Source organism: Melospiza georgiana, chromosome 20 (assembly GCF_028018845.1).
Source record: "Melospiza georgiana isolate bMelGeo1 chromosome 20, bMelGeo1.pri, whole genome shotgun sequence".
NCBI classification, from domain to species: Eukaryota; Metazoa; Chordata; class Aves; order Passeriformes; family Passerellidae; genus Melospiza; species Melospiza georgiana.
The window spans coordinates 8212125-8234097 of record NC_080449.1 but is presented as its reverse complement, the minus strand read 5'-3'; the positions used below and the strand labels follow the sequence as shown (position 1 = coordinate 8234097).

General features: G+C 46.7%; 1 protein-coding gene across 6 annotated transcripts in view; it reads right to left on the bottom strand.

The window, feature by feature from the left end:
* Positions 1-20010, bottom strand: part of FUBP3 (far upstream element binding protein 3) — a 38696-nt gene extending 18686 nt beyond the window's left edge. For 3 of the 6 annotated variants that reach the window (XM_058037971.1, XM_058037976.1, XM_058037977.1), the window contains exons 1-7: positions 19912-20010; positions 12939-13044; positions 6884-6934; positions 6375-6408; positions 4735-4784; positions 3166-3237; positions 2416-2473 (exon numbers count right to left, since the gene is read on the bottom strand). In XM_058037971.1, the coding sequence (XP_057893954.1) occupies positions 2416-2473; positions 3166-3237; positions 4735-4784; positions 6375-6408; positions 6884-6934; positions 12939-13044; positions 19912-20004 (464 nt within the window). In that variant the 5' untranslated portion in view covers positions 20005-20010. The remainder of the gene's footprint in view (positions 1-2415; positions 2474-3165; positions 3238-4734; positions 4785-6374; positions 6409-6883; positions 6935-12938; positions 13045-19911) is intronic. The other 3 variants (XM_058037972.1, XM_058037974.1, XM_058037975.1) reach the window with 3 other exon arrangements.
* Between the last annotated feature and the right edge of the window lie 1963 nt (positions 20011-21973).

Below are 21973 nucleotides of genomic sequence, written 5' to 3'. Positions count from 1 at the left end.
ATGTCTATTTTCCCCTATCATGATTACTTATAAGCAGTTTGATTTTTGAAGGGGAAGAGAAAAGGAAGAGCAGCAGCATGCTCTGACCTCTTAGGAAGTTAAGGACCATAGTTGAACTACAGCATTTGGGATGCTTGCTTCAAATGAAGATGCTCTAGGTTTTAACTTTTCTAACACATACACAATAATAAAACTCAAGCTCTGGTCTCCTTCTCAGTCAAGACAAAAAGACACACACTGCTCTGATACTAACACAGCCCATGGATTAACCATTCTCTGATCAGTCACAGGCAACTGCTTTGCTCTTCTCTACCTGCTCTTACCAGCAGCACCAGAACACTGTCCTAACACAGCCTCTGCTCCAAGCAGTAGGTGCTGAAGCTACACCACGAAGCAAGGCAGGGATACTGCAGCAGCCACCAGTGAAAGACTGGGTTCTTCTACTCCTGGTGAGAAGAGACACACAAAGAAGCATTTGGGAGATTAAAGATCCCTTCTCTAAATTCTTTAGCATGTCAGAGCTAACTGACAGGGTTTCCCTTCCTCTTGAAGACTCCTATACCAGCACATCCCATTCCTGCCCTTGTCCCAAAACCCTTCTGAAAGCAGAAGAAATTCACTGGTTCCCTGACAGCCTAATGCAGCACCTTCCCCTCTCTCCACCTCACACCAAGCCATATCAGGCACCCTAAGGATGACTGAATTCTCTCTGGAGAGTTGAAGAACCAGTACAAACTCATCCCTTCAAGCAGACATTCCCCCAGGGCATCTCAGGGGATGGTGCTCTGAGGCTGCACTCAGAGCAGAGCACTGCTTGCCCTTGACTTTCTCACAACAAAAGGGAAAAGGTGGAATTTCTGGAAGCCTGCTTCAAATGTTCTGGAAAAGTCCTGGGACATTTTACTTATCTGCCTTCATATTTTGTGCAAAGTTTTTTTAGTGACAATATAGAGACCACAACAGTTAATACACAACATATTTCAGATCAGAAGGGGTCACTTGGAAATTAACCCTATAAGTTTGTCACTGGATATAACTAATGAAAACATTCCTCACAAAACCCTTCTCAAAGAAGTCTGACACTTAGAATGGCTTCCTTACTTAATTTTCTTTTTCTACAAGTAGCCTGAAAAAAACAGTGCAAACAACCAATTTGTCAAGAATTTTACCACAAAATTAAATTAAATTTCAATTAATTCCATGTCCATGTTCTGTTTCACAAATTTAACTTAAGTCTCACTTAAGATTTACTCGTATTTTATTTAAAGACAGCATTGGACATGACTACCTTTAACTGCTTATTTCAGAACCACAAAGTTTTAACTACACTTCTCCCCCATTTTCCCACAACTGCATCTCATGAAGCATCCCAGCTTTTTACTATTTTGCTCCTGTTCTTAAATATCCTTTGCTAAAGGGGGAAAACCACCTCAATATCAGCAAGAATACACTGCCTGCCCTATGAGTTTGCCAATTATATTTGTTGGGGCTCACTGCTTGCAGTATTATGGTAGAATAAGGAGATTTAAGTACCCTTAGATCTCTTTAGGAATGGAAGGATGATGAGTGTCTTCTCTTTAGAGAGACAATCTTTGCACCAATGTATTTTCAAACGCAACTCAAAGATTTCCAGATGGATTTTAAAAAACCCACCTACCCAAAGGCTGGGGAGAGAAAGAGCAGCTCCATATGTTAAGTGTGTTCCTGTAAGCCTGAGGATCCTGGATCCAGTTCCAGCAGGAGGTCCTCAACTGGTTTGTGAGAGTCTCAAACTCAGCTCCTGGGAAGGGGGAGGGAGGAAACACTGTCCCTAAAGTTTCTATAGGTCTAAAGATAGAAATCCCTGCTGGCTGGCCACGTGTCTCTACCATGCAAGGAGCAGAGAATCAAGACTTGGGTTCAGTCCTTTGCTTCTTGTTGGCAGCAATGCAGAGACAAGCACCCAGTGGGCCTCATGCTCCTCTGCAACAACACCAACAGCTCCAGGGTATCCTGGAGTGGCACCCACAGGCTTTGGAGGCCTCATGCAGCCCTTGTTCAGCTGGAAGGATGCTCATCTCAATAGGAGTGGGGAAGCGAAGGGGAGAAGAGAAGTGCCCTTCAAGAGCTTAGCTCAGTATCCTGGAAAGCTGCAGTTACTAAACTGCATCCTAGGTGCCCTAAGAGCAACCTCACCCTGAGGAGGGGAATTCCAAGGAAATTTCTGCAGAGGAGTCAAACTGCAAGTGGAAAAAAAGCCTTTGAGGTGCACAGTTTAAAGCATCAGACCAAGAGGTTCTATGCTCCAGAGACCCTCAAGTTTCTCTAGGCCAACATTTGCTGGTGTGGCTAACAACCAAGTAGCACCACTGACAGAGCACAGCATTAGGGAGAAGAGAAAGAAGGAAAAGGGAGAGAAATGAAGTCAGAACTCACTCAATGCTCTCTGGTGTCCCAGTGAGTACACAGGGCCTCTCAGGCATCCCACCACTGTCTGCAAAGGAAACAAGGAGAAAAACTTGTGATACGTGGAATTAAAAATCTGGCAGCTATTTCAGTGACCATGAAGCACCACCCACCTGCACACATAGCATGCTAAAGAATTCAAAGACATCCAGGATCAACATATTTTAAATTATTTACTGGATGTCTGCATTCTTTTAAACCCTTCCTCACCAATTAAAGGGAAGGGTAAAAACTCAGATAACATTGATCAGCAGGGAACAGCACAGTCTTCCCCAAAGCAAATTGGCACCAAATGATCCCATTTGGATGAATGTCTCATTTTTATGATGCAAAGCAAGCTGTATGGAAAGCTGCTGCCAACCCTGCTGAAATGCCCTCTGCCAGGAGCTGGAGCTGACCACACCAGTCAGAGGCAAACCACAGAGCTGAGCAAAGTGAGAAAACCCAGCAGCTTCAGGTCTGAGAACAACATGGATTGTTGATTTGCTCTCCAACCATCTGCTGGTTAAAGGCAGCTCCCTCAGTGCTCCATTCCCCAAACCACCTGGCCAACCTGTTCTCTACCCTGCCTGGGAGGTGGGTCCCACAACAGCTCTCCCATGGCTGTGTATCCATGTTAATGGTGATAACACACCCTGAGCATGGAAAGTGCCTGATCTAATGGACACAACACCCTCTGACATCAAAACCTGCTCACCCACCACACAAAGAGGGCCTTACCTGGAGCAATTTGAATTTTGCAGCCAGACTCTATCTGGATCCGTGAGATCTGTTCTCCTCCCCTGCCGATTACTGCAATGAGTGCAACAAGCATCAGAACAAACTGCTTTTCCTGGAAACTGCAGAGCACCTTCCCCTTTTACTCTGCTGCAGCTTTTTATAAAGGAACAGTTTGACTCCAGGATTGCAGAAGAGCATCCACAGCATGACCAAATTTATCATAGCAGAAAAACATTAAAATACTGCTGAAGGTTATTCTATTTGCTTGGAAAAACAAAACAAAAAAGCCTTTCTTGCACAGGAATGGAAAGAAATAAGCATGAAAGAAATAAGGCACTAGTCTGGATGATGCTAGGAGAGTAATTTAAGTACATTTTGTTCAGTCTGAACCAATAAGCCAGTTATTTGGAGTACTAAAGAAGGTAAAGACTTGTTTCTTTATAATTCCTATTTTACTGCCATTTTTGAATGGACATGCTATTTGGCTGTCTGCACTCAGCCAGAACCACATCCTGAAATGCTCTATCAACCTCCAGGGAACACAAATATCCCTCTCCCTTAACTCTCAGAGTTAAATTGCTGTTTCACAACAAGACACCCAGAGCACAGGCTGTGCCAACCACCATTCCTACCCTTCCCAGACTGCAGAAACAGCAAAGCTTTGAGTCAACCAGGCATTCCTGGCTCAGGATGCTCCCAAAGAAGCATCTCATCTGTGGGGCTGCATCCCCCCCTGAATCAGTGTGAGAAACAGAGATGATGCCTGCAAGCTCCCCTCTCCCAGGGCTCCATGTGTAGCACCAGGAGTGACAAATGAAGAGGTTTGGCAGGAGAGGAGGGAGCTTTTCCTCTGCAGGAATTTGAGTTCCAGTCTTACAGAGTCGGGACAAAACTTGGCGCACTATGGGGTAATTAGCAGGGCCTGTTATTTTCCTCTTTACTCTCCATATATCAAATTGGAAGGGATACACAGAGAGGCAGCAGTGGAAGAGTCTATGCAATCACTGCAGTAACACATCAGCAGGAGGTGCCATTGAAAGCCAGAGTAATGATCATTAAGAGGAAGAGAGAAATTAGGATCAAGCTTGAAAGAGAACAGCATCAGGAATGCAAATCTAGGAAAAACTCTGGTCTGGTTGTTTCCCTGCAGCAAATGTGTGAGGAATTTAAAATTCTGTTTAACTTGCCTTTGGTCAACTAATATTTTAACATTTAAATGTTGTTTTTCTTCCTCAACACTCACAGTTTTGCATACTCAAAGTAAAATGTTGCAATGAAGGGAAATTAAGTCACTTTTGACTTATGTACTGTGCTAATGGGAATTTAAAAGAGAAAATCACTAAAATGCCCAGGAACTTGTACCAAACATTCTTGCTCTTATTACTGAGACACCAAGCTTTTCCATGAAGTTTGCATCTGGATTTTAAACACAGATCCTCTGTTCCCCATGAAGACAGCATTAAACAACACTTATCCAAGGCTAATAAACACAAAAAATTGTGTCAGAATCAACAGCATTCCTGCACAGGAAACACATCAAGAAGCATCAAAAGCATCCAAGGTACTTACTAAATCCAACCATTTTATCAGGCACTTTGAACTCTTCTGTTATTACAGCCCTAAAAAAGAAAAGAAAAGAAAAGAAAAGAAAAGAACAGGGAAGAAAACCCCAAAGTCATTACAAAGAACAATTTGGAGGAAACTACAGCCCTGCCATGAAGCCTGGGCTCAGCACAGGGGCTCTGCACACACAAGTAAAAGCACATCACTGTCAAAATTATTTGTTTTGGAAGGGATCTCTGATGGTCACACAATTCCTCCTATGCTGGATCCATTTCCAGTCTGTCTCTGGTACCTTGAATGGAGCTGATGGAAGAAGCTCCTTCTGTCATTCTTGCTCCAGACAGATTTAACAAAAAACCCACAAAGTTTCCTCATCACTGAGCCTGGACCTTCCAAGCAGCAGGGTCTGCCCAGAGCTTCTGGACATTCTCTTCCCAGGAGACACCAACCACAGCCAGTCCTGACATCAATCCCCCTTCTGATATTCACAGGTCTGGTGGTTTGGGACTCCTTTTCACTTGCTTGTCCTTATCATTCTTTTCCTTGGAATTAATAAAGATTGTCTTCAATTATCCTCTGAATTCTTATTATCTCTAGACTTCCATACCTATTGCTCTTTGGACATTTTCAAAACAAATTACTCAAAGCAGTTTCCTAAGAAATGACCATAGTGAAGTAGAAAGAAATTAACTTGGATTGGTTTTTTTTTTTGTTTAGCTTTTTCTGTCTTAGAGAAAACACAACACCATGAATGTGGAATTTGCAAATATGCATTACATACAACTGGCTCAGCAATCCCAAAAGCAATAAAACACCTGCACAGTAAGTTCAATGCAGGTTTTGTAGGGAGGTGTATTAAAATATTCCCATTTTTTTGCTTTAGATCAGTCAGGAAAGGTGTAAAATACATATTAGACTCGATTAGCTAAGTTGCAGATAAGTACTCAAACTGCCTATCCCCTTTCTGGGATGCTCTGGTAGGACATTAGCTTTAGCTTAGCCATTAAAAATTTAAGGTTCTACAGCCTTCATGCACATTGTCTGTCCCTTCTGCTGAGGCCCCAAACAGCTGGTTAGGATGGAAAGGCACTACCATTCACCTTCAGGCTAATCCAGCTTTAGAAATGTTCCTCCCTTCAAACCAACACAGAAAATTCTCAAGAGCAGGATTTGAGAAAAACTGAGAATTTTACATTTTTATTAGATGCTGAGACATGCTGGATGACAACTCCTACTTGCTTCAGTCTTCCCAAACCATCTTTGACAAAGGAGTCATCCCAGGTCATTTTACATCAACAAAACTAAATAATGACAACAACAACAGTTACACGTGTCTGTTTCATAGTTCCACCTTTCACCAAAATGCCAGATCTTTTCTCACTTTTTCTGTCTTGCCCCTGCCAGGGCAGGGGAAGGGAAAGGAGAGAGAATTTCTTTTTTTCAGTCCTGCAGATTTGCAGAGACCAAATCCAAGTTTCACATCAACTCCTCTTTTTTCCTCAGAACAAACAAGCCAGGCTGTAGAAAACCCAAGCTGACAGTTTTTCCACATTCTCAACCTCTGACTTTCTAACACTACTACAGATGGTGGATCAATAAACAATTAGAATTGATCAATAAATAATAAAACATAACCCACTGCTTACCTTTGATGTACCAGGGCCCCTAACTGGTTACCTACTGTGGCAGAGAGAGAAAAAAGGGAAAAAAAATCAAAGCATTAGCACGGATAAACTAACTTCATCCCTATAGAAAAAGAGTTCTTACCGTTTCATCAAAAAAGAAAGAAAAGCAAAACAGTAATTTAGGTTCAGTGGCTGAAATGAATGCGTTATGTGCTACAAAACAGGAGGGGATTTCTTGATCAACACACAGCACAGCCCAGTGTCCAGCTGAACACAGGATAGGGAATTGATCCGAGTCTCCCCATGCTGAGAGTCATGGGAGAAAATCCTGCCTGCCCAAAGCCAAATCCCTGCAACTAACCTCCCCCCTTCCCAAATTAAACCCAAAGTAGTAAAAAAAGGGAAAAGGGGGCGAGGGAGGAGGAGGGAGAGAAATCTGAAGGAGACCAGTGAGCATTAATAAACACGAATAAAAGCCAAGCAGCCTCAGAGATTCCCTCAGTCCAAGCATTGACAGGGCTGGCACATACTTCTCTCAGTGTCTCTGATCTGTGCTCCATGGAGCCCACTTACACGGAGACCTGTTAAAGGAATAGGGCTGTTAAGTAACCTCGTGGCACCCAAACGCTGTTTCAACCCAACAAAACACATGTTCTTCAACACATTCCAGGCATTGCTGCCATGCTAGCTGGTGGTCCAGCCCTGATTAGCAATTATCTCCCTACTGACAGCCCTGAGACAGACTTCTCCCCCCAGCCCCAACAGATTAGATCTTTCTTCCAAATGTTAATGGGGAAAATATCATTAGACCAACTCATGCAAAGTAGGAACACGAGCCCTGCTGGGCTTCCTACTGGACTTTGCCTGCAGCAAACCAGCTAAAACCCAGACCATTTGGTGCTAACAACCAGTTGAAAGATTATATTGCATGCCTGGAGGGCACAGAACAAAACAAATGAAACTGGCCAACATGTGAGCTGTGAGAATAAAGATGCTGTTTCAAACTACCTTGCAGCAAGCTGCACATTCTTTGACCTGAAATAAATTGGCAATCAGCTGGCAGGGATAGAAAGTGGATGCATCCCACACTCACTAAATCTGGTAGAAAAATGCATCAAGTTTGTGGCCAAACACTTTACTCAAAGAAAATAAGAGACAAAGAGAGTCAATAGTGTATTTCTGCTGCGTGTCAATACCTCCGTGATAGTTCAGGACCAAAATATTGACAATGTTTCTATTTTATTACTCTCTCCAGCTCAGCGATAAGACAACTGCTGTGTTAATTGACTCATTTAGTTTGTCTTTGCATATTCTCCTCTTGAATATGAAAAGCTCTAATTTGATAATTGTGAATATTGCAGTTGAAAAAGGTGGGTGATGTAATGGGAAATATTTGCTCTGGCTGATAAGCTTCTACCACAGAGCTGAGCAAATACAACCAAACTCAGAATATTTCAACTCCATGCAGTAGGTCTGGTGGTACTGGTGTAGAGTGGGGCTGCCACAGCCAAGGCCACTCATTATCAAGATGCCAGGAAGAGTGGTTTTAACCCTGCAAAGGCTGTATTTAAATCTCCACTTCTCATTTCAATTCACCAGAACTGCTCTCTTAGCAATCTGTTCCGCTGCAGCCGCTGCCCACAAATTATGAGACAGACACACATCCTATAATCAACTCCCCAAGTTCATGCAAGGAAGGGAAGAGCCTTCATTTTGTAACACAATCCTACACTTGAAAAAGCCAGCTGTGGAGGGGAAACCTGTACCAGCACAGGGAGTTAAATCAGACAGGGAATTAATGCTTTAGGATGCAGGTAGTAATGTCCCTCCAACCCATTGTGAGCTGCAGAATCCAGAGTAAGCCATTCACCCCCACAGGGAGGTATCAGCCTTAATGCATGTTTATTGGACAAATTAGTATGGAGAAATTATGTCACAGTAAATTATGTGAGAGACCATTCCTTCACAGATAACTTCTCAAAAAACTGAGACTGAAGGCAAACGGAGAGAAATGGACATTATTTACTTCAAGTCATTTATGATTTCTCTCTGTTTGAGGGGGAAAAAATGATGTGGCTCCCAGTTCCAACAAACTAAAGGTCCATTCCCTCTCCAACATGTCCATTTTTCTCTGAAAAACAGGGAGTGACAGAGAGGCAGGGCTGGGGCAGCCACAGTTCTGAAAGCTGATGCACCATTCCACTGTCTCCCTTCACACCAAGGAGGGGGCTGAACTCTGACAAGCCACATACATATTTCCCTCTTTTACATCTATTCAGTACAATTTAACTGTAACTGCAGTCATTTTATTGCAAATAAGGAAAAATACTGAATAAAATCAGCACAATTTCCTATTAATGGCACCTGCTGGTTGATAACTCTTCAATCTGCTTTACGCTTCACCTTAACTGAATTCTACCTAACAGACACTCAAAACAAATGTGGATTTTTCTTCCACCCCATAAAACAGAGCAGTGCCTCCCACTAAATTAATGTGCATGATGGGAATATGCAATCTCTTCAGGAATATCTTCATGGCTAGAATAAAATCACAGCAACACATCTCCTTGAGAGCAGTGGAACAGGGTCGCTTTTCATACTTTAGAGCCAAAATGGGAGAATCATAAATTTTAGAAAGCTACAAAGATTGTTATCCTAATTCTCCATCATTAAATATTGATAGGTTTTTCTTGAATTAAATAGTCAAACCCTAATAATTTCTGTGTGTGACTTCACTGCAAATCTTTGGAGGTTTTTTCCCCTCCCTTAAACCACCTCATTTTAAAAAGTGGCCATCTGTAAAGTTACAAATTTTGAAGAACAGTGGCATTTTGTGTATTAAATAAAATCTTTTGCCAAGAGATCTGGACTTTTGCCCTGGTCCTACTGCTGCTGCAGATCTGTCAGAGCATCAGTACTGACTTCCATCAGCAGTAAGGGATAGAATTCCCTTCTGCCCATCACTATTTTCATTGAAAACACATTGGAGGGAAAGAATAAAATACTCTGTACAGCAGGATCACGTCATGTTTGAGCCCTTGGTTCTATTAAAATCAAATTTTATTACATCAGAACAAGTCATCTTCAGATCTGGATGTACCACAGGAGCTTTGGGAGGAGAGAGGAGTGGAGAGGGGGGTGTGAGGCTTCTCCAAGGTCTCTCACCTTTGTTTTCCCAGACTGAAAGGGTGCCCCAGCCTTCAGCTGTAATGCTGCTGCTTAATCCCACGGATCTCCCAGGACACTCCTTTAAAGCAGCCCAAACAAAGGGCAATGCTCTGTCCATCAGTCTCTTTGCAGCACACTAGACCCCTGCTTCCTTTGAACAAAAGGAGGCTGCTTCTTTAAAGGTTATTTGGCATTAAACAAACTTATTAATCTCTGCTGATAATTAGAGGGACCTTTTAATTAGAACAGAGGCCAGGGGCAGCAGTTGGCCCTTAACAGGTGGGCTGGGGTCTGTCCCAGCAGCAGCCACAGGCAAGAAGCCACCAGGTCTGTCTGCAGCTCACGCTCACCTGTCCCCACAAACATCAACCCCTGCAAGTGGCCACAGAAATGCCAGCTGTGACTTGCCAGGAGCAGCACAAATCAACCTGATCTCTTCCCTGCACTACAGCTGTTTGCAGGATTGCTTTCAAGTTGTTTCCAGAAAAGGGAAAAAAAGAAGCCAGGGAAAAGAGAAATAATCAGTCTCAAGGTCCATCTAACAGCAGAGCCAGGTTACCAGGGCTGATCCTGCTGCTCCTCAGTTCAGATGAGGGTTATGTTAAAGGAAGTGCAAAAAGCACTCAGACATCCTGGTTTCTGACATTATATTAAATCTGTTTTTCCTGGAAATGCTTGAAAAGCAGCTGAATTTGTTTCGATCAACACACTGACACCTTTCTCAAGACCACTTCCTCAGGTGGCATCAGGCAGCCACAGCAGCAGCTGTTTACAAAAACAGATGGGAAGAATGAGATTGTCCTGAAAGACAGACAGTTCTCCTGTCACCTTAAACACTTCCTCTGCAGACAATTTTTTCAGCAGTATTAGGAACAGAGATAATTTCCCAAGAGCTGCATGGGGATAAGGAAGCAGTGAGACCTGCACCCAGCTGTGAGCATGCAGTATACAGGGAAATTTCCCATCAGATTTGTTTCCAGCCCATCCAAAGCAGTAGAATGTATCCAAATCCACTATAAAATGCACTATAACATTTCTAAAGCATGTGTAACAATATAATCACTTCTTGACAACATCTCCAAACTGTGTTTCACAGACAAGCAGAAAATGGAGACAAGTGTGGGCATGAAATTCCAACGCCCCTTGTTGCAGCTAACAGAGAACTAAAAAATCATCCAAATAGGAAATGCTTTCCTAATTTAAGTGTCCTATTAAAAGCAACTTCCATCTTCCAGATGTTTAAAGCTAGAGCTGCATTACAGACATTTAATTACACAGCAGCAAGAGCAGGTAGCCCAAGAGTGAGATATGGAAAACACCACAAAGAGATCCAGAGCAAGAAGCACCCACAGCTTCAGGTAAAGATCAGCACAGGAGGATCCCACATGTAGGGGGGAACTCATCACACAGCTGCATCTCAGTACAGGATTTACTAACACCATTAGAAATAAAACCCAACGTGACCCAAACTGAAAGAAGTGCTACAACCCTGACAATTCCTGCTTCTTTGTCAAATTCCAGCCCTTTAAAATATGACTTCTGTCATTTCTCACCTTCTCAAAGACCAGGTTTTTGGGAGGGGAGTTGGACAAAGTTCTATACAGATGTGTATGAACAACCCAAGGGCAAAAACAGCGTTTAAAAACAATTACAAACAAAGTCCAGTGCTGAGGACAGGGTGAGCAGAACAACTGCTGATGCAGGAGTCAGGAACAGCCACTCTGGGAGGCTCTCCCAGGAACAACACCCACCCATGGAGTTATCTCCAGAGCACAAGAAACCAGCAGCAATGCACTTTTCTAGCCCAGACTCTACTGTATTGACAGGCTGTGTGTCAACACAAACAGGCTCACCACGTTCTGGGGCTCACCAGTACAAGTTTAAGTACAAAGTCCAACCTGTCACTGAAACACTACAACCAACTCACGTGGTAGGAGTTCCTAAAACCCATTTTGCCAGGAGGTCAGAGCTCCACTTCAGTCTGATGAATCAATGACAAACACAGGCAGGGTAAATGTTGTGAATGACAGGTTCCCAGAGGGCTATTTTTACTCCTTTTCACACACAGCCACATCCCTAAGCTCAGAGCTGTTCAGCATTCCCCAGCACTGCCCAGCTCCTTCCCCTGCAGAGCCAGCACACACCAGCAATGCCAGACCTCTGGCTTCTCAACAAAGATACAAAATGTGGGGCTCACCCAGATAAATCCATTCTCTCCTGAACCCCCAAACCAAAGGAGCAGCAGCAACCTGTTGCTCAAATGGAGCCAAGAGCAGAGAACAGAAGTGGGTGGTGGCATGTGCTCAGAAAACAGCAAGCCAGAGGCTCCACATGAGAGAAGCTTCTCCCCATGCAGCAGCATGTTTTTTCAGACTGAGGAGCAGACATGCAGCTATTTTCAGCCTTTGTATCAGACAGAAAAAAATTCTTTTCAAAATGAAGTGCTAGGCAGCAGCTTGGCTTATCTCCTCAGTACTCCTGAACATGTTCATGGGGGAGAGGATCACCCTGCAGGGCTGTGAGTGTCAGGAAAAACACCAGAGGAAATAACAAAAAGGAAGACATAGCCATGCTTTTTATTTCTTCACAAGAAAAGGTGAGCTCTTTGCATCTGCACAGCAGCAGATAACACAGTTTAAACACTTGTAACAATGCATATCATTAGATTAACAAAGCCTAAAAAGCTATTTTTTGAGTTCTAACATTTTTGTTAGAACTCTTGTTCTAATAAGAAACTAGTGGCTTATTTTAAAATTATAACAATTCATAAAATATTGACTCATGACAGTTACCAGTTATGGTCCATGCAATAAACCATCCTTTGGCTATGGCAAATTTTGAATTCTTCAGATTTCAGAATTCTCAAATAATAATGGAGAAAGCACAGCTAAATATTGGAAGTTTCCTTCCAATTTGCATCACCTTACATAAATATCTTTTCTCCTTAAAATTCAAGTAAACAGCACCCAGAACTTGACAGCAACTCAGCTCCTAGGCTGTGATTATTGTCACAGGTGGAAAGGAACATGTGTAATACTGTCCCTACACATTCCCTGCTCTCAGAAAAGAAGGGCTATCAGGGAAGAACATGTACTGTGTACACCTGCTGCTCTATATGTGGGCTCCAGAATAGACCAAATGAACAAATCCTCCTCCCTCAACTACCACGGACCAAGATTTAAGTGACACAGTTTGTTTGCTGATTCCCAAAGGTCATGAACTACCAAAGAATTGCTTCACACTAACACTAATGCCTAAGAACACAGTGCAATCTAGGTAAGAGCAAACAGCACAGGGCATCTTGTATAAAATCTCTACACACAGAAAGCTGCAGTTTCCATCCTTAAAACACAACTGCCTCCATAGATGGATTTCAGGAGCTGCATGCACAAGAGTGAGTAACCACAGGCAGCTTACCTCCATCATCCAGGGGCCGTTTCTGCACTCCATAACCGTAGACTGAGGGGTCCACAAGTGTTGTAGAATTATTCAAGTGAGGAATATCTCCAATTTTAGCAGCAATCTATAAAAAGGAGATAAAAACATTATCAGCCACCACAACTGAACACTGTTTCTTCCAATAAAGCTTTGACCCCAGGCCAGTCTTCTCTCAGGTTGTTGCTATATAGGTGGATTTGTAACAAGGTGCTTCATTTGTAAAGCAAACAGTTTTCTGCTTGCTTTGAATATTTGCTTAATTAAGATCATATTCACCCAGTTCCTCTTCCTGATCATAAGCAGCTCTGGAACATTACATTCAGGATTATTTGCTCAATGGATAGCTGACAAGCTAAATCTTGCTAAGAGGAGGGTTCAAACCAACCCCCCAACTTTGTCCTGGAGATGCTGTGTGGGAGGACACGTGCTTCCTCCTGCATCCATGCAGATCCAGGCACACAGAAATGCACTCACAGCCAGGGGGGAGCACAGGGAGAGTGCAAACACAGCACAAGGACAGGTTTGGGAGCTCCCTGTCAAAGACTGGATCACTCTTGTTTGCTGTGTGAGGAATAAGCCAGTGGGCAAACTATCAGTGCAGAGCTAGTTTCCATTTCCTGCAGTGGTCAGTGCAGCACAAACACAGCCAATGCTGCCTGTGCCTCTGCTTCCAAGCCCTGCAGAGGGGAAACTGCCATCCCCTGCTGAGCCAGCACACAAGGAGTTCATTCACAGCAAAGAGGAGAGGCAGGTATCACAGTGAGGGGACTGAGGTAAGCAAATAAACTGAGACACACACCTAAACATCACTCAATGCAAGAGAAAAGAGAAGCTCATCTCCAGTGACATCTGGGGACAGCTGTACAGCTGGGTGCTGACAACACAATTAGCTCTCTGAGCTAAGTGATAGAAAACCACCCCAGAAACAGCCAGGTGCATTCCCTGGGGGCTGCACCCCATTTCACCCACCCAGGACAGGCAAACTGCACTGTCACAGCTCCCCTTGCCCACATAAAGCATTTTGCTGGAATAAGCAAGCACAGAACAAAGCAGTTACAGAACAAATATCAAGTACACTGTATGCTACAGCACTTGCTGCCTTTTCCAGCAAAAATAAAATCATTTCATCAAATCTTTACCAAGAGACTGATCTCACTCCATTATAACTGAGTTTCACCAGGGAATAAGGAACAGGAGCAGATGAAAGAGCATTTTACACAGAGATGGTTTTAATGACCAGCATATCTAAAGATTTCTAAAATTTGCATTTCACTGCAACAGCAAGACATCTCCAGCAGCTCTGGTTGTTGACACTATCTGTCTTCTGCTGCAGTGGAACAAACAACTGCCCAAGATGCAGAACCACAGGGCACTGGAAAAAAGCTGTTTGAAATAATCTCAGAAGATTGAGAGCATTGCTTTTAGAAAGAGAACAGCAAACATTCTGTTCAATGCCTTCCATGAAAAAGGCCCCAAGTTTGGACCATTTTCTCCTTATAGTCCATCCTGTCTTGTCTCCTTTTGGGAAGTCAGAAACTTTGCTGTGTCAGAAATGTCAGAGCTAGAGAATAAAATCTTCCAGCTGCAATCCTGTAGTGCAGCTTTCATGACAAGAATTTTGTACAGCAACATCTGCAGGAAATCCCCAGCCAGCTGGTTCTGAAAGCATTAACACACCTTGTCCTGTCCAGGAGGGAGGGCCAGGTGATGCTTTACTCTTTTGATAAATGTTGTACTGCATCCATGGATCCAGCCCTTTCCCCTTTCCCCTCATGTTTGGGATGAAGAGAATTTCAATGAAATACAAAAAGCAGAAATGTTTTCTGACTACTTCAACACTGAAATATAAATTTTAAAATTTATTTTACAGCAATCTATGAACAGCTTTCATGCAGTAACTTAGACCAAAAAGAACAGTGTCAGGTATAACACACTCTGACATATTCTGGGATATTTAATTTCAACACCCTATTCAAGAACTCTTTCTGTCAGTGGTTATTTACCATGACTTACAAATTATGGATGATCCTTTAGAGGTGAAATCACTCAGCACTCACTCCAGGAAAATCAAAAACCAGTCTGTGGACAGCAGAAGCTGGCAGCCTGAAGTACAAAGGTATTCAGGACCTTTGCTGGCACGTCAAGGAGCTCTGTGAACCCCAATGATCACCCTGGCACAGAATCCTCCAAGTAAAGGGCAAAGCAAGAGTGTTAAAGCAATTTTTACATTATCAGCTTTTAGGATATTTTCCTTTCTCCCCCCCTCTCCCTTTATTTAAACTTGTACCCTTATCTCTAAAGCCTCCCAGCTGCCACTGGATTGCAGGCAGACAATGGTGCCAGCCCACCAGAGCAGGAAAATGCACCCTGCAAAAGGAAGAGCTGAGCTTTCCAAGTACATGGAGCAGCTAAAATACATTTTAACATCTCATGCTCAACTTAAAATGGGAAGCTCAGATTTTATGACAAGTTCAGCAGGGAAGTAAGCACAAAAATTAGGACATGGCAAAAGCAAGCAGACCCAGCCCTTATCTGCCTCAATGACCTTGAGTAATGTACTGCTGTTAGCCACTGCTTTTGTCCTGCTCCATGGCAGCCTTAGGTTTTTTTCCTCCTTTTTTCTTGCACTTAAACCCAATGCATCCATTTTATCAAGCTCTGAAATACACTGGGGAAAAAGCATCTCTGTTTCTGCATCCCAAAATAAAGCTCTGCAACAAAGACTTTAAAAAGCAACACAAACCCCAGCTGCAAATTGCACTGATAAAGCCAAGAAAATCAAATTAATCCACGAAGTTGTGTGAGAGATACAAGTTTTCCTACACCTGGCACTTCTGTTCTCCTATACATTTAACAGCCAGAAAAATGACAATACAAAACACAGAGTTAATACAAAACCACTTCTAAACATGGAGTTTCTTTGCTAGGCACACTCAAACACAAATATCTGCAGAATTTCAAGAGAACAGGCCCAGCTTCTAGGAAAAACCCCTCCATGGTGCCCTGCAAAGAACAGCAAGAGATAAAATCACCAATTCTAGGTATTAGCAGGGTAAAAAAACCCAGTAAGGCACTGTCATCTGACCCTTCAGACTATTCTGGTCCTTGTGCTGCGCCTCCCGTTCCCTCAGCAGAACACTCGAGTTGGGCTGGCAGACATTTCTCCAGAGCTCTGCAGAAAGCAATAAAACCATCCACAACCATTCACTCCTGTCACAGGTGCTTTTCCTAAATACCAGAGTACCTGGCAAAGCCTGAATCTATTTGAGGATGACCTGAGAAAGGGGGTAGAGAAAAGTTTGTCCAGGACCCCTCCATCACCACAGAAATGAAAGTCAGAGCCTGATAGAAAGAGGGATTTCAAACACAGCCTGCTGACAGTCAGTCTCAGGATATTCCCCATTTTTGAGGCAGCCAGGATGGCACATCACAGCCTCATCAGCCTCTCCTCTCCAGAGCATTCCCAGAATCCCAGCAAGGCACTGTTTGGTCAATAAGAACAACAAAACTTAAGGACAGTCTGAGAGAAATTCATTTTAGTCCAAAGTACAAGCAGTACTATTCAAAAGGGGAGCAAACATCCTCTCTCTCTCTTCCCACCCCAGAGCCAGCCTGCCTGGGAGCAGCTGCACAGACCTGTCCCCACCTTAGAGCCACCAATCCACTTGGGACATGGTGCAGAAGATGCAGGACAGAGCAATTCAAAGTCCCAGCACTGCCTTGGAAAAGTAATTATTCATAAATCCCAAATATTTCAGAGTCCGCAAAAAATCCAAGCAAGTCCTGCACAAATGCTGAAAGCAATGCAAGGTAATTTCTTTCAAATATATTCCAGGTTTCTATTTTATATTCCCATAATCACCTCACATCCCAGTGGCTCTGAGGAATGCACTTTCCTTCAGTCAGGGAAGTCTTCCTTGTCCTTGTTTAGATGTTCAGAGCCAAGCTCTGGATTCCATAGCCTGGTTGTGATGTTGTGGCTCTCATGAGAGCTGAATTTAGCAAATTTGATTCCTGGTCTTGCATGTGACACAAAACCTTGAAAGGTTCAAACATCAAGGCAGGGATGACCAAGCCATCAAGTAAAATCCTGAATTTCTTTCCTCTGCTCCCTCATTCCCTCAGAGCAAAAGGAATACTCCAAAAAGGCCAAAAGCTGTGCCAGATCAGTACAGCTCAGGCAAACACAGCACCAAACCCTGGTGAAAGCTCTGCCATCACCTCCAGAGAGATACAAGGTGCAGCTGCATTTCCATTTTCCCCTGATTGTCAGCCAGGAAGTTCCATCACAGACTGCAGGGTGCTGAGGGAAATATCCATCACCTGAGCAATGAGGAGCATTCTCAGTGACATTTGGCAATGAGTCACTAGTGACAACCTGGTTCTGTGCAAGAGAAAACCACCTGCTCTCTCACCCAGCCTCTACAGAACTCAAATCAATTATTTGCACTGGGGAAGGAAACATTTCAGCCCTCCAACAGCTCCTTTCATCCCACAAACCCTAACAGGAAAAAAAAATCATATTCAACAGGCAGCAAACAACTCACTGCACAAAAATGTAGGACACTGCTCTCCCACAAACACGTGCAGAGCCCACATTTCCCAACACTCCTGTTGCCAGGCTGAGACAGCCAGAAGGCTGCTGCTGGAATCTTCCAGTTTGGGGCTCATGGAAACCCTGCAGGTACAGAATAATTGCAGCAAGCATAATGAACTTAAGAACAACCCAGAATTATTTACTGGTTATCATTCCACCTCCCTCATGCAGGGGTTGGGGTCTCACAGACTCTCCTCACAAACATGATGAGAGCAGTGAGGCAGCTCCAGCTCAGATCCCTTTGAGTGTTTGAGTTCAGTTTGCACTGTTTGAGCTGTGAGGCATCACCCTTTATGCTGTGACTGCTCACCAGTGGTACACACAGCAGGGTTTGGGGTGGGAGGGACCTCAAAGCTCATCCAGCTCCACCTCAGGGTCACCTTCCACTGTCCCAGGTGGCTCCAAACCCTGTCCAACCTGGTCAGGGATGGGGCAGCCACAGCTGCTCTGGGCACCTGTGCCAGGGCCTCACCACCCTCACAGGGAAGAATTTTTTCCTAATATTTGACTAAATGTCCCCTCTTTCAGTTTGAGCCCATTCTCCTGATGGAAGAATCCAGCTCCTCTGCAGCTTCCCTGCAGCCCCTTCAGATGCTGGAGGATGCTGTGGTGTCCCCAGTGCACCTTCTCCTCTCCAGAGAGCCCCAGCTCTCCCAGTCTGGCTCCACAGGGCAGCTGCTCCACACCCCTGACCAACCTCATGGCCTCTCCTGGACTTGAAAACACTCACAAAATAATTCCAACCAGCTGCACTTCAACAGCAAATAATTATTTTCTTTTACATAAATGAGTTATTCAGCTGCTAACAGGTGCCAGCATTATCAGATATTTAAATAAGATTTTTTTTTTGCAACGAGTAAGATAGAATCAGGTCAGACAAAAGCAGCTGCAGCACCAAGCACAAAACCCAGTCTGGCTGCTCAGACACCACAGTTCAAGGACAGGGGCTGCAGGAGGCAAGGCCTGGCTCACCCTGCAGCAGCTCACACCCACCAGCCTGTGCTGAGAGGGAAATCAGCAGCCCCAGAGCAGCTCCTGTGCCCTGGGAGGGGCAGGGTGTGGGTCTGCAGCACCAGGTGCCCCTGGGCAGGCTGCACACGACAGGGACTGGCTGCCCCTGATTGCCAGGGGGGCTGGCAGTGAGGGGACAGCACCCACAGAGAGCACTTGAGATGCCTCAGGGTGCAGCTTGGCTCCCTCAGAAGATTGTCAGTGAAGTGACAAAGTCTGGGCAACAGGAGGGGATTTCTCCCACCTGGAGAGAGCAGAGTCAGGGTCTCTGAGCAGCTGCTCCCGGCACTCAGCTGTGTCACAGCTCCTGCACGTGCAGCCTGCTCAGAGATGAAACAAACCCCTGAGGCAGACCTGCAACAGGAGATGGGAACAACAGCCACAGCACTCGTGCTGGCAGCAGCAGCTTCTGGTTCTGCAGCACCTTCCACAAGGCAAGGAGCACAGAAACACCTGGAATAGCCTGTGCTGAGGGCAAGGGTGGTGATTCCTGCAGGGCTGGGCACTCGCACTGAAGCTCCCCATTTCAGCACTGAGTAAGCTCATGGATTCCTCAGGGAGCACCTCAGTGCCCCCTCCTCTCTCCCTGCAGGGAATGCCAAGCTCCTGCTCTGCCCAGGTCTGCATTCACAGAATAAACAGCTTGGAAAGGATCTCTGAGGCCATGGAGCCCAACCTGAGGCTGATCACCACCTTGTCAATCAGAGAATGTCACTGAGTGCCACATCCAGGGTTCCCTTAAACACCTCCAGGGGTGGGGACTCCACCACCTCCCCGGGCAGCCCATTCATGGCTAATTACCCTTCTGTGAAGGAATTCCATGCAATGCCCAACTAAACCTCCCCTGGCATGGCTTGAGACTGAGTGCTCCTGTCCTGTCGGGGAGATGAGTCCGACCGCAGCTGGGCACAGCTCCTCTCAGAGAGTGACACTGTGACAAAGCTTCCCTGAGCCCCAGCTGGGGACATCCTCCTTTCAGGGACTGACACTGTCACAGTGCCCCCCGAGGCTGCTATTCTGCGGGCTGAATGCCCCCAGCTCCCTCAGCCGCTCCTCACGGACACCCAGCCCGGCCCCTTCCCCAGCCCCGGTGCCGCTCTCCGGCCGGTGTGAGACCCGAACCGGCACCGCCTCAGCCCGGCCAGAGCCTGCGGGCCGCCCCCTCCCGCACAGCAGCGCTGCCGCCGCGGCACCGAGCACGGCCGGGCTGTCAGAGCCCGACGCCCCCTCAGGGCTCGGCTCTCCCGGCACAGGGGCAGCGGCCGTGCCCCGCCTCCGCTCCGCGGCCTAGCGGCGCCCCGCTCCTCCTCCCGGCCGCCCCCGGCCCGCCGGCCGGCGCCTCACCTGCCGGGCCCGGTGCAGAGCGTCCACGAACCCCTCGGGCTTGATCCCCACGGGCGCCGCGCTCTGGCTCTGCCCCTGCGCCAGCTCCGCCATGGCCCGCGCCCGTCCCGCCGCTCCGCCCGGGGCCCGCGCCCGGAAAGGGAAGGAGCCCCCCGCTTCCGGCGGAAGTGCCCCGCGGGGGCGGGGCCGCGAGGGGGCTCGCGCTGAGGGGCGGGGCCGCTCGCGCGCCGTGGGTGGGGATGGGGGAGAGGGGCGGGGTCAGGATAGGCCACGCCCACAGGGACCCCTGGGACCGCCCCCGGGATGGACCCGGGGACACCGAGGGGACACCGAGGGGACATCGAGGGGACAGGGATGGGACAGGGCGGCGACAGGGATGGGACACGGGGGGGACACGGAGGGAGCAGGGATGGGACACGGCGAGGACAGGGCGGCGACAGGGATGGGACAGGGCTGGGACACCGCAGGGACCGGCAGCGCCGCTGTCTCGGACCCTGCTGTGCCCCTGACAGCCCCTACCGGCCTGTGACATCCCCTTTCTGATCGTGCCATCCCATCCGCACCTGTGACATCCCATTCCCACCTATTCCATCCCATCCTCACCTGTGACATCCCATCCCTGCCTGCACTCCGTGCCCTGCCAGTCCCATCCCATCCCCACCTATTCCATCCCATCCCTGCCCGTGCCATCCCATCCCTACCTGTCGCCATCCTCTCCCTGCTCATGCAATCCCCTCTGTGCCCTCTCTGTGCCCGCGCCAGCCCATCCCTGCCTGTGCCATCCCATGCCAGGCTGTGCCCTCACTGAGCCCCTCCCTGGAACATGCCTCCCATCCCACAGCTCCCGTTCCCTGCCTGCTTTGGTCCATGTGTTTGAGGTTCCTGACTCACATGGCCATGGCTGGACACTGCCATGGTGTTGGTGACACTTTTTGCACAAAGATTCTGGGCATGGGGAGCTCTGGGGGTGCCCCCAGGTCTGGTCCAGCCCCTGCTCCTGCCACAGTGGAGCAGCAGGAGATTCTGGGATGATGATGCAAGGACCAGTTAGTCAAGGATTCATGCAAAGAACATGCAAAGCTTGTTCCTTGAGCAGGGCCCTACACAGCCCTTCCTGCTGCTTTTTGTGAGTGTCATTTTTGGGTGATACCCCCCAAAATGCTGCCTGCACCCAGCTCCTGGCCTGGCAGGGTTTGCACACAAGGTTCACGGACCCACAGCCCATTTCCCAAAGGCCTGAGTAGGAAATTCAACACCTGAGGGATGTCCCACAGAGCTCTGTGCTCATCCTTGGCTGGGTCTTGCTCTTTCCAGTTCTGTGCATCCCATTTGTGCCTACAGGAGCAGGAATTGCTGAGCTGATGGAATGATCTGGTGGGAAGGGAACACCACTGGAGTGCAGAGTCTGCCCTGTCACCTCCCCACACCAGTGGTCTGGCTGCTCCCCAGCTTTTCCTCCTCTCAGAAACTGGGGTCATTTTAAGCAAAAAGTCCATTTGTTTTAGGAAAGGAAGGATTTTAACCACAGAATGGTTTGGGGTGAGGGGACTTTAAAGCTCTGCTGGTTCCACCCATTAGACACCTCCCATGAGACCAGGTGGTTCAGAGCTCCACCCAGCCTGGCCTGGAGCACCTGATCACCTGAGATGATCACCATGGCCACCCCATCACCTTCTGAACGTGATGGAGCCAACACCTCCAGCCATGCCCAGGCTTTGCTTCCTCCTCTCTTGGGAACACCCAGAGATTTTGGATTCGGGGATTTTTCCCCTCCTGACTCTGGCTGGGAAGACCCAATGTGCTCAGCACCAGCTGCCCCTTTTCCCCTGGGCTTATCCTGGGTGAGGGATCACCCCAACAGCCCCACTGGGCTCTCAGGGGTGCCCTCCTGTCCTGAGCAGGATCCACCCTGTGAGCCTCCAGCTAATGCCAATTCCAAAGGGGCTGCAAAGGTGACCAAACCTGCAGCACAAATCCACCAGCACCGGGACACAGGCAGGGAGAAGCTGGAAATTTCCCTACCAGACCCAGAATGATGCTGAGAGCTGAATTTTGGGACCCC